At 45.2% G+C, this 12,226-nt stretch overlaps 1 protein-coding gene across 3 annotated transcripts in view; it reads right to left on the bottom strand.

Moving 5' to 3' along the window:
- Window positions 1–12,226, bottom strand: part of Col14a1 (collagen type XIV alpha 1 chain) — a 191,035-nt gene that overhangs the window by 33,368 nt on the left and 145,441 nt on the right. For all 3 annotated transcript variants that reach the window (XM_013074157.3, XM_004850222.3, XM_087190733.1), the window contains exons 37-40: window positions 10,109–10,162; window positions 8,111–8,206; window positions 6,942–6,995; window positions 6,258–6,311 (exon numbers count right to left, since the gene is read on the bottom strand). In XM_013074157.3, the coding sequence (XP_012929611.2) occupies window positions 6,258–6,311; window positions 6,942–6,995; window positions 8,111–8,206; window positions 10,109–10,162 (258 nt within the window). The remainder of the gene's footprint in view (window positions 1–6,257; window positions 6,312–6,941; window positions 6,996–8,110; window positions 8,207–10,108; window positions 10,163–12,226) is intronic.

Genomic DNA, 12,226 nt, shown 5'->3' with positions numbered 1-12,226 from the left:
TTTTTCCTTTTCTATATTCTCACCTCAAAATATTATACACCCACAGCCCACATTAAAAATAATTTTTGCTGTAAAAACTTGAAAGGATTTTTATAGTTTGTTTTTGAAAACATTTGGCTCTGAGCAAATTACTAAGTCATGATTAGCTATGGTTTACCTGCAAAGCAAAATCTAATGTACGATTTACTTTCAAAATCACTACTATTCTAACAAACATTAAATGCACCTATGACTCAATTGGCAAAGCAACGCTTTCTTTAATTAAACACTTATTCCTTTGCATTTGCAGTTTTCTTTTCCATACTCTAGAGTAAATGTACATGCTCTCTTCTCCCCAGCTCTGAAATGGATTTTTGTAAGCTCTTTCAAAGTCTGTAGTCCTCAAGTTCTATGCCTATGGCTTCTAAAGGGTGAATCCCGTCTGCCCACAGCTCCTGTCCTAACTGAGAGGAGTCATCAGCCAGTGCTTGTATGTGACAGGGCTCTCAGAAATGGCACACAGAGCTGGTGATGGCACCTACCAGCCACAACTCCTCTGAGCGCAGTGGTGGGGTGTGGGGCCGACCCTAAGGTCCTTAGCCCCTGGTACCCAATGCATTGGTCAAAAGGAGCCAGATTCCAGGAGTGAGGGCCATGGAAACACTTGCAGGGCCTGGACGCACAGCTTGAGCCCTGTGGCATGACGGAACCACTCGAGCTGATGGTCATCAGAGACAAGGCTGCCCGTGCAGCCCGGGGTTGGGATGGACCGAGCAGCAAGGGCCACAGCCTCAGCAGAGGGTCAACCCAGGGCTGCAAGAGCAGTCCCCCTTGTGACAGCCTGCCTGGCCTCAGTGGGGAAGTTTCAGGGACACATAGGTGCATGCAGTAGACATGTATGTGTAGTGTGTGTGTACTGCCATGAATACACACACATTCTATGTTAATATGCACATATGTATATATAATCAAGATGGATGTATACATTTAATTATGTGTTTTAGTAACCTGCAGTGATGAGTGCATACAATTAAAGCAGAAACACCCCGAATATTCTACAAAGAAATCACTTTGGTGTGCAACGGACCTTCCACAATAGACTATCTGGTTTTTCTGAAATCCAACTGGTTATCAGACCCATCGGGCTTTTTAAAACTGTGCAGTCCTGAGTTCCACCTGAGATCTTCACCATCTGGGTCTCCGAGAGTGGGGCCCAGGAATGTGTTTGTTAAACAAAAGAAAACACAGAGCAACCTGATGATGTAGGTGGTGGAACTGCAGCTTCACAAACACAGAAACTCTGTATCTGGCCCGACAATGGCATTTCCACCATGTCTGCGCCCCTGTGAAGTTACTGGAAAGTTAACAAGGACACGAAACTAAATACCAGAGTGGCCATGCTCAGTTGTGAACAGGCAAAGAGGTAAAGTGATCAAAGCATCACATTTTCACGGGTGAAGTTTCAATTCTAACTTCATCAAGAAAGTAACCCAAGCTGGGTTCCCACTGCCCCCAAATGCAGGCAAGGCATCTCCAGGGTTGGAATTCTACTTATTAAACCTCTCTTTGGGGAAGATTCCCTCAGTCACCAAATCCCACAGTGACCTTTAGCAGCACAATTTCACGGGAAGAAAAGGGGACTTTGGGGCCAGGGAGGTGCACAGAACCTGGCTCAGGCTCCTTCTCCTCCTGCTGTGAGGCCCTTCACCTTTCTCAGCTTCAGCTTCCAGGTCTGTGAAATGGGAACAAGAGCACCCGGCTTTCGTGGTCATCCCGAGGATTAGGGACTATGGTGTTGTAGAGCACCTGCAGGTGCTCAATAATTACAGAACTGGTGGCTGCTGTTTTATTAAAATAACCTGCCAAGTCCTGACTGTATGGCACTGACATCCTGGGCTCGCTGTGCAAATGTTTTCCTGGGGTTGAATGAAAACCCATCTAGACCCACAGAGAAGAAAATCGAGGCGTTCTCTGCACTGGCTTTGTGATGGCATCTCACGTTGCCCTTTCTGAAGGAGGAAGATGCTTGGGGGATCATTACTGCCCCAGTAGGATCGCACAAAGTACTCTGACTGGAGTCTCTCATCGCTGCCTAACATGGAGGGGGAACAGAAGCCGAAGAGTTCTCAAGTGGGCTCAAGTTCTCAAGCACTTGGAGCACAACTCGCTTCTGCTGAAATGAGACCTTCAGGACAAAGCAGGCTTTGTGTTCCTCAAACCCACATAATTAGCCAGCATGTTTCAAGTATCATTTCAGGGTGGAATCCAAAAAATGTTTTAAAAACCCAAACTTGCTTTTTTCTTTAGACTTCTTTTGTTTGCAGTCATCTGAGGCATCTTAATGTATCAAGGGTAGGAGTTATGAAATGTCCTTACTCATTCAGTGAATGCTAAGATTAGTAGCTAAACTTGCATTTCTTTAGAAATTAGAAATGCTTTACATGAATTAATCTGCAAGCAGCCTTATGGAGTTGTGCGATTTTTTTTCTGCTTCACAGCCAAGGAAATTGAGTCTGGGAAACAGGCAGGTGCCAGCCAGGTGCTGGGTGGCCAGGCTTTAACCCCGGGTCTAGCCAGCCACAAAATCCAGGGTGGGCCCCGAGGGCTGTGCTGGTCCTCAGCAACCTCACACAGGAGTTCACACAGGATTCATTGGCACAGCAAGTTCTGTCGGTTTCCACTTTTACAGAGGAGGCAGGAACGCTGTGCTTATGGCATGGGGGTACAGGGGTGCCAACTGGGGTCAAATGAAGCACCCAAATTCAGGTGCCTAAAGCTTAAAACTTGAAATTTAGAGACCGACACTCTCTGGAGGGTGGAGGAATTATTACATTCCAGCTGCTGTAAAAATGTATCTCATTGTCATTTTTATGTTTATTTCTTTCTGAATTTTTATAAAACCATATTGAGAAAATGGAAAATGGAAAATAGAATAATTTTAAAGTTTCTATTTGCAGTGCTAGACAGAAAACTAGCAATCTGACAGTAAGTGGGTCTCAGAACTAGAAAAGAAGTTGGTTTTTCTTTTTTTGTTCTTTTTCCCTCTCATTCTTTCTCTGACTCCATAGCTATCTACCTGCCTATCTATCTATCTATCTGTCCTCTACCTATCACCTATCATGTATCTGCCATCTGTCTACCCTCTATCAATCACCTTCTTGTCTTCTATCTGTCCATCCACCCATCCGTCCATCCACCTGTCTGCCCATGGCACATGCGTGTCTTGCCCCTCCTTTCTGGCTTCCCTGAGGACTGCCTGCGTGTCCTGGGTGAGAGCTATGAAATGTACCGGACAGCAGAGGAGCTCAGAGAACACAGGGTGAGCCCTGAGCTCACCAAGAACAGGGAAAGGAGGCAGGATTTACAGTACAAAGATGAGTGCAGCACGCTCTGAGCTGGAAAGGCTAGGGTGGAAACTGGGTGCCTGACTGCATCAGCTGCTGAAGGTGAGCTTGCACCGCTGCCCAGTCAGTGCCTGCACTGTGCTCTGGGCCCCCAGCCGGGCAGAAACTCGCTCGGTGGAGAAGTGCAGCTTGTGCTGGACCTGCTCGCAGCCTCAGCCCAGCGCAGGCTAAGAGCTGCCTCCAGGCAGCCAACGCTCCCCTTGGTCAAAGCCAGAATAAGCTCGGAGCATGAGGGGAGCAGATGTTTCATCTTCTTTCTTCGTTATTGGGGCAACCTTCCCGCCTCCCGGCAAACTCAGGGGTGACACTGGCCTTTCCCGAGATGACAGGTCAAGGTGACAGTGCCAGGTCCGGGCTGTGAGCTCTCGCTGTCGGTGACAGAGAGGACCTGCAGTAAGGGGTGGCCAGCAGCCAGAGCTCGCCTCACAGGCCATGCTCAGACTCCAGGGAGCTGGGAGCACGGCTAGGACGTGGACTCAAGTCCTAACTGCAGGCCCTGCTTCCTTTCCTAGTGGAGGACTCACTCCCTCCGTACTGGGAGAATTGAGAGCACAGGACCACCAAGTGGTCAGGTGCTGAGACCGAAGGAACCGAACAGCTTTGCCCTCCTGGGTCCCTGACAGAGCAGCCTAGCTGGGAACGTTCCGGAAGGGCAGGACGGGTAGGCTGGTGAGAGTCACCCAGTGGGGAGCAGTCTGGTGTGGCTTCCTTCGCGTGGCGTGGGACTGGGGCTTTGGGGCTTGTGTCTGGTCCCTGTCATTTCTCAGGCACTGTTCCCTGCTGTGCTTCCCAGCTGCTACGGACTAAGCAGCTTTGTTCGCCCTGCCCTTCCGCCATGATGGTCCTGCCTTGCAGCCAGCCAGCTGCTGACTGAATCACCTGAAATTGTGGGCCAAATTAACCCTCCCCTCCCTTAAGCTCTGGGTGTCAAGTATTTTGTCCCCTTTCACCGTCCTCAGCAGTAAATCCCGTCCTTCCCTCTCTCAGTCTGTTATACACCACGGTGGTTGTGGTGCCTCCGGGCCTATGGCCAAACAGGGATAATCGCAAGGTATTTCGTCCTTAGTACTCTGTGGGCAGCCACTCCTGTCCCGCTGTCTGACCAGAGAGACCCGGGCCTCCACAGGCTGAGCCTTCCGGACTGGATCTCCTAAACCTGTCTGTGCCCCTCAAGTAGGTTCTGGGCCTCCCGGTTTACTGCCCTGCTAAGTCACTATCTAATTGTTTCAGAACTTTACTATCCTTAAGCCCTCAGATCATCCAACTAAACAATCCTGTTTTCACCACCCTTCCCTCCTTTGTTCCTTCGGTCTTCTCAGAAGAGTCATTTGCCTTCCGGGCCCAGGGCAGCAGTTGTATTCTGGAACCTGCCTCATCTTCCCATCCCCTCAAGGTAGGTGGTTTAGAAATTGCTTCCTTTAACAAGAATTATCTATTGCCTCTTCCGGTTTCTGCTCTGCAGACAGGAATGGGCAACTCTTTCCACTGCATGTAGGAAATGGCACAAAGTATGCGCTCAGCTAACATAGAGCTGACTGAAAACAATCGACAGGTCCTGCCCTCCAGTAGAGTGCCTGTGTCACACGCTTCTAGGGGTGCCATTGCTCTTGTGTGAGTGGCATGCCCTTGAGCTACACACTGGCATGGCGCTGCCCCCAAATATCTTTCCTAAAATGTTATCCTGGGATTCACCCTACTTCTTAAAAAAATATGGCTCCATAACGAAAGAGGTTCCACTGAAAACCAGATGGAAAAGCAATTCCTTTTCTATCCAAGAAGCTTTCAAACAGGAATTAGACACACCCTCAGTTTTACTCCCACATAGACATTTTATGCTATCATAAGATAGTTTATAATGTCTTGTCAGATATCCAAGTATAGATTGCTTATCATTTTATGTAAGACTTTGGATTCTATAGAAGAACACAACATGTTTGGAACAACAGCAAAATATTTATAAAAAGTCCCTGTTGACATATTGATTTTAAAAGAAAGAATTCCAGAGTCAAACGACTCAAGTGCTAAGCCAGCATGTTTCATCTGGGAGTTCTTTTAAAGCCTGGACTTTATGCACAGATAAATCAAATAAACTCACTCGACCAAATCTTTCAACTTGCCTTTTTCCGAGCTTCAGGAACCATGAAGGAATCTAGGTGTGTAACCACAAAGGATCTTAGCCTGAGGCCTCTGCCAAGACACATAAATACTTGTAGACAGACACCCTTCCACGCGTGCAAGAGCCCACATGTGCCTAACTTTCACAGAAGGCCTCTCTAGGCACGGTCACTGAAGCATGCTTTACAGACCACTTCTGTTGGATGGACAGACTGCGCTTTCTTCTTAGGCAAATGAAAGTTGGATGTTAAACAAAAAGGAGGTGGGACTTAATGTTCCCCACACCTGCACTTCCACAGAGTACACAACGCCCACGTTCTTGAGTGGTTCAGTGTGTGTCGGACTGAGTTTTCCAGCCAGTTGTTTGCTCACCTGGTGAACAGATGCACTAACATTTCAATGCATATGATTGTTGACTTCCTTTAGGTTTGTGCCTAAGAGTTTGAAAGAACTGGAAAAAACTGCTAAACCAGTGTGTGCAATTCAGCGCAAACTATATTCAGGTTTAGAAGCATTCAGGAAGGGGTGTTGCTGATTTGGAAAAGTTTGATAAATAATGGACATATTCTTTAATGCTGGGGGCGTAATGGACATGGAAGACCTTCTTGACTGCAAAGAGATGCAGCATGGGCAGAATGGAGATTGGCAGAGCAAGACATAGAACAAATGTTGGCTCCACTTCCTCACAGAGAGTCTGCAGCAGCAGAGTGGCTGGAGAGAGGCGCACTTGGCTGAGAACCAAGCTCAGCAAGTTCTTACCCGTTGGCCGGGGGAGCCATCTCGTCCTGGTGAGCCCACGCCTCCTGGGACTCCCTGGGCAGAAGAGGCAGAGAAGACAGTCACACACCTATGCGTGTGCAGGGGTGCCCCGGGTCGGGACTTAGACCTGAGAGTGACACATGAGAAGGACTACAGTGGACCCCTGACTTACGAACTCAGTCTGTTCCCGAGGGCTGGTTGTAACTCAAGTTGGTCAGTGAAGGCTCAGGCTCCTACATAGCCTTCAGAGTCTCTCTCCTGTACACAGGCAGAGCTCAGTGTCCTTAGAGAAACCCTGGCCCAGGATCTTTCGGTTAGCCCCACACGGGAAAGGATGCTGTCATGCTCCTTCCAGGACTCTTTAAGGGTTAAATCTGTGTCTGTGGCCATTGGAAGCACAAGCTGCCAGCATTCACATCATAATTCAAGACTTTGTTCATAAGTTAAAACTAGAATTCTGGTCAAAACACAAGTTATTCGTATGTCAGGCTGGTCGTAACTCAAGGGTCCACTGTATTTCCTGTGCAGGTGAACTGGGACATTCAGCGTGGCTCTCAGGAAGGGTGTAAGGTAGATAAACACAAGCAATGCCAAGGCCACAGCCGACTGCAGAAGCTCCGCCCTCTGTCCTTGGCCGAGCTCAAGAGAGCTGTCAGCAATCAATAAAAAATACAAAACCAGTACCTGTGGCCCTGGAAGGCCGGTATCTCCTTTCTCTCCTTTCTCGCCCGGCATTCCCTGAATATCCAAAAGCACAGAGTCAAGTTCACACGAGCAAAGACTTGGTCCTTCCTCCTCTGACTGTTAGAATATCCTCAACCCTAAGCTGCTTTCACATGATCATCTGAACAGTGCGCTTCACTTCTCATGTGCACTACACCTGCTCTGTAAACACCCCCAGGGGACTGAACATTGGTAAAATGCAACGGTTTCAACACCGAATATACGTTCCCGTGTGGCCGAGCAGACTTGCACATGTGTGGAGGGGACAGGTGAATGGTTCAACAGTATTTGTAGTTTAAATTTTAAAATATCCTATCTATATACAGTAGATTTGCTTTGATTTGGTTTTGGTTAGAAAAACACAAGGATAAAACGTAAGCAGATAGTAAGTAAATACTATCCTAGCAGATAGTAAGGCAACAACAAAAATTTGTTATTAATAGCAGTAGCTACACAAATTAATGTGTTAATGGTTTCTAAAATGTGAAAAACTTTTATAAGGAAAAATGTATCGACAAGGGAAATGCAAAGACCGCTAAAAAGTAAGCTTTCGAGGATCTGGCTACTCCAAGTATTAATTAGAGATTGGTTCTCTAACTCTAGATCTCTATTAATGAAGATGAGTAAATGGAATCAAATTCATTTTTAATGACACAAAACAGCTTTTCAAAGACACCCGGGTGTGTAACATATACCAGGTAAAATCTAAGGCCCACTCAGTGGACTGCACTCTGAGGTTGCTGAGCCAAGAACCATAAATCAACAGCCTTCATTAATCTTCAGCCACCATTACGACAAATCAATAATGAACAATTAAATTCATGTAACATTTACTACTTTCCAGTTGTTACTACATCCACTGAGAATTTGGGCACACAAGACCAGGGCTCTGAGTGTGAAGCCCTGCTTTCTTTCTGTAGGAAGAATTCCTGGGGTGCGCCCACCCGCTGCACGGGTGCCTGTCTGTTGTAAAAGCCCCATCTTTGGGCAAAAGCGGACCTCGGGACAGCTATTGAGCAGACTTCCCTCCAGGCCTCGCCTTCAAAGGGACGGAGCTCATGACTAGGACACAGCAGACTGACGTGAAGAGTCATAACAAAGTATCACATCCGAGCATGTGGGGCGCTCACCGGCATTCCCTGAATGGACAGACCACTCGGTCCTTGGGGACCTGGAGGCCCCTGCGGTCCTGCAGGGCCTGATTCACCCCGAGGGCCCTCTGGTCCCTGGAAGACAAGAGAGAAAGGTCATCATGGAATAGACCCCCTGACCCTAAGGGATATCTCTGCTTATGGCACTTAGAATTTATCCACTTACAGAATCTTTCCTAAGACACGAAACATTGGGGACAACCGGACACCAAACCTCCAGTGACTCACCTCCAGGCTGAGCATCATCAGAGAGCCAGGACCATAAGCACATGGAATTCTGCAGCTTATGTTTGATTTCTGCTTCCATAAATAGAATGCTGGGCCAATTATGTAAGAAAGCAGACTGGATACCCCAGAGGAAGGGCTGGAAGACCACCCTCCCCGGCTGTGAAGTCTCCACCCCTCCTGCCCAGCACCCTGCCCTGGACTTTGGTATCCAGCTCCTTTCCTTCCAAGCCTTCGTCCCGCCATCTCTACCTCCTCAGTGCCCTCCAAATGACCCTGGGATCTTTATTATTGGATTTCCTTTCTTTTTGAGATCAGACGTCCCTTTCACTATGTAAACTGACTTCTACATTTAGGCCTTGTCATAGTTTCATGAAACCACACCACCTCTGCAGTCTTAGACCCAGAAGAATCTATCTATTGCCAATGTCTTCTTCTCCCCTGTCTCATTCTATGATTCCAATGAACACTATTCCTTTGTTACACTGGGATTCTGACACTTGGATATCACCTTTATTTTAAATTGACACATTAAAACTACATATTCATGGGGTTCTATGTGATATTTTGATGCATGCATAATTATGTAACGTTCAAATCAAGATAAGCATATCTGTCTCCTCAAGCATTCAACATCTTTGTGCTAAAGACATTCAAAATCTTTTCTTCTAGCTGCTCTGAAATATACAGTGGTTGTTGTTATAGTCACCATACTTCTCAATAGGACATCAGCAAGGACCGCGCAGTGTAAGGGGAACCTTCCCTACCTCTTCCCAGCCTCTGGGAACCACTAATTGACTCTCGACTTCCAGGGGTGCAACTTGTTTTTAGATTCCATATAGGGATGAAATCATGTGGGTTTTGTCTTTCTATGCCTGACTTATTTCACTTAGCATAATGACCCTCAGTTCCATCTACATGTCACAAATGAAAGACTTCGTCTGTTTTATGACTGAATCGTACTCCTTAGAGTACATGTACCATGTTTTCTTTGTCCATTCACCAGTGGATGGACACTTAGGGTTTCCATTTCACGGCTCCTATGACTAACCCTGCAGTGAACATGGGTACAGATGTCTCTGTAACTTAGACCTTCGCTTCCTTGGGATGGATAACGTGGATAGCATCTGAAATGTGAGACTGGTGTATCCGTTACTTGGGGCGAAAGACATGGAAGAAAAGTAAGATGGGACAAAGTACATAAAAATACTGAGTGTGGGCTAAGTTTTCTTAGGGTCAACCACAGGCACCCAGCTAACAGTCAGGGCGTCGGGTGGGATCTGAGCGGGTGGATTTTGGGGTGCTGAAGACATGTCCTCGAGCGAGGATGTGTCGCTGGAGTGAAGGGAAAAGTTGACAAAAACCCAATGAAAATCAGGTAGAATGGAGAGGGAGAGAAAGCTGGGAATGAATCCAAAATGAAAACCCTAAACACTGTGAGGAGACTGAAGACGAAGTGGAGCAGCATAGTGCAGAGGAGGAAAACACTTCAAACAGAGGCAGAACCACCTTGCAGATTCACCCACTCACAACACTGACACTTATTTCTAACCCAGAAATCTTGCTTTCTCTCAGTTACGAATATTCTTTTTGATTCAAAAACACAAATCTTTCAAAATAAGGAAAAGGGCTAGACAGGAGTTTCATAAAAATTCAGGAGCTTCTGATTATAAGGGTAATGAAGTACTGAGAAAGAGAGACAGAGAGGGGAGAGAGAGAGAGAGAGAGAGAGAGAGAGAGAGAGAGAGCTACCTTTAGACCCTGTTCACCTTGTTGGCCCTTCGGTCCACGGAGTCCCGGACCACCCTGGGAAACAGACGTTAAACATTAGCGCAAACACAAATCACAGAACAGTACATTTCACTCATTTGTCTTAACGCCATGGGATTATGTCATATTATTTTACATAAAACCCACACATTGTGTGCTGGTAGACCTTCATAATGATCCCTACCTGGAAATCTGCCACCTAGCTCCAACCCTCCCCAGAGATGATTTCATAGCTGGAGAAAACTTTCTATGCCAAATCCTCTTAAATTTTGAAAAATGAGAGGATTTACTCATTTACTGCTTATATTAGATGAATGTTACCCATAGGTAAAAAGATTAATAGATATTATTGGCCTGAAGTGATATGCTTTATACCAGAACTTTGAGGTTAAGTTCTTCAATTAAAGTTTTAAAGCCCATGAAAATAACAATTTAATTTTATTTACGTAGAAATAGAGATAATTAGACTCGTGTTTCTGAAGCTGCATTTCCCCTCAAGATATCTGAGTTAATGTACCACCTACGTTATTTAATAGAAGTTTTATATACATATGCTATTATTTAATGGTAGTTTTTCTATAGATATATACATACACAATAATAAACATGTGTATATATCCTTTGTGTATATGTTTGCTGTGGGCCTAAACATCTGTCTGTATCTTAATTGACTACTGCAATTAAGTAAATCTATTTTAAGAAGCAAACATGGTAGCATTACAGTAAATAGAAAACGTATTGCTTGATAAAAATATGAGTTGAAGGGCTGGGGATTTAGCTCAGTGGTTTTGCCGCCTGCTGTGCAAGCGCAAGGACCCAAGTTCGATCCCCGGTACCAGAAAAAAAAAAATGAGGTCACCTTAAAAGTTAATGTGAATGAAATGATGTTATTAAATTTCAGCAGATTTTGCTCCCATTGAGGTCTGGGAGCCATTTGTTCTTTGATGGCAGAGGAAGTGACAAGTGTCAGGAGGCCATGTGCCTCCAACAGACTCTGTCCCTTGAGCAGAAGGGAAAGATTCTTGACAGTGGGGTCGTGTTCTTCCTGTGCCGTGCCTGTTTATTTCCTGTGGGGTCCAGATGACCAACCATGACTCTGTGCTGCCAGCCAAACACTGTGCCACTTGGGAAAGCCTCTCTGCTTTCCCAACTACTGAAATTCACTCCCCACCAAGTTAGTGGCTCCTCTTTCAGATTTTTTTGTTCTTTTCTTAAAAATTTTTAAAATACATTTTTATTAGTGCACATTAATTTTATAAAGTATCAGGTTCCATTGTGGCAATTTCTTACGCACCTGTAACATACAAAGTTGCATCCGTGTATGTACGTGGTCATCTACAGAAAGCACTGCCTATGGTATTACTTTGGTATCATTTGATGTGTGATTAAATACGTGACGTATTTACTGCTTTACCGAAGTCTGAATGTTTTAACTTAATGTTCTAGAGCTTTTTTTGCATGTTGATACATAAAGTGTAACTCATTAACTGTTGCATAACTGGCCAAACCTTAGACATGTGATGGTTTATTTAAACAGTCTTCTATTATTTAAATCTTTGGTGGGTTTTTTGCCCTTGCGTAATATTTTCCTGATTAAACAATGTTTCCGTTAACAGCCTCATGTATCCCTTAAGCAAAAATGTTAGTGTGTCTCAGATACCAAGAAGAAAAATTATAAGCAAACCCTGATGGACATGCAGATACATTATTGACTGATACTCTGACACAGTGGTGCCAGTTTGTACATCTGCCAATAGTTGAAGAGTGCTCCTGTTTCCCTAATTAATCGACACTGGATATTAGCAATCTTTGCATTTTTGTTAGCTTCCTTGGTGAAAAATAATACCTATTCTTAATTTATTTTTCACTTTTCTGAAAACTGCATGGTGGAGTATCTTTTTATAATTGTTTTCCATTTTCATTTTATCATCGTTGTGGTTACCATTTATACACTTTACCCAGGTTTTCTTGGTTCACATGTATTTTGTCTTTAATATATGGACATTCTGCATATATCTGAATGCTGCAGCTTTAAGGATTGCATACGATGTGTACCTACGTGGCTGCACATATATCAATGCACACGTAAGCTATACTGAT

This window comes from Heterocephalus glaber, unplaced genomic scaffold (assembly GCF_053883595.1).
Source record: "Heterocephalus glaber isolate CG9 unplaced genomic scaffold, H.glaber_assembly_v1.0 deba00001555, whole genome shotgun sequence".
In the NCBI taxonomy this organism is placed as follows: Eukaryota; Metazoa; Chordata; class Mammalia; order Rodentia; family Bathyergidae; genus Heterocephalus; species Heterocephalus glaber.
Note: the sequence above shows the minus strand (reverse complement) of the source record. Positions and strands in the feature narration are given on the sequence as shown.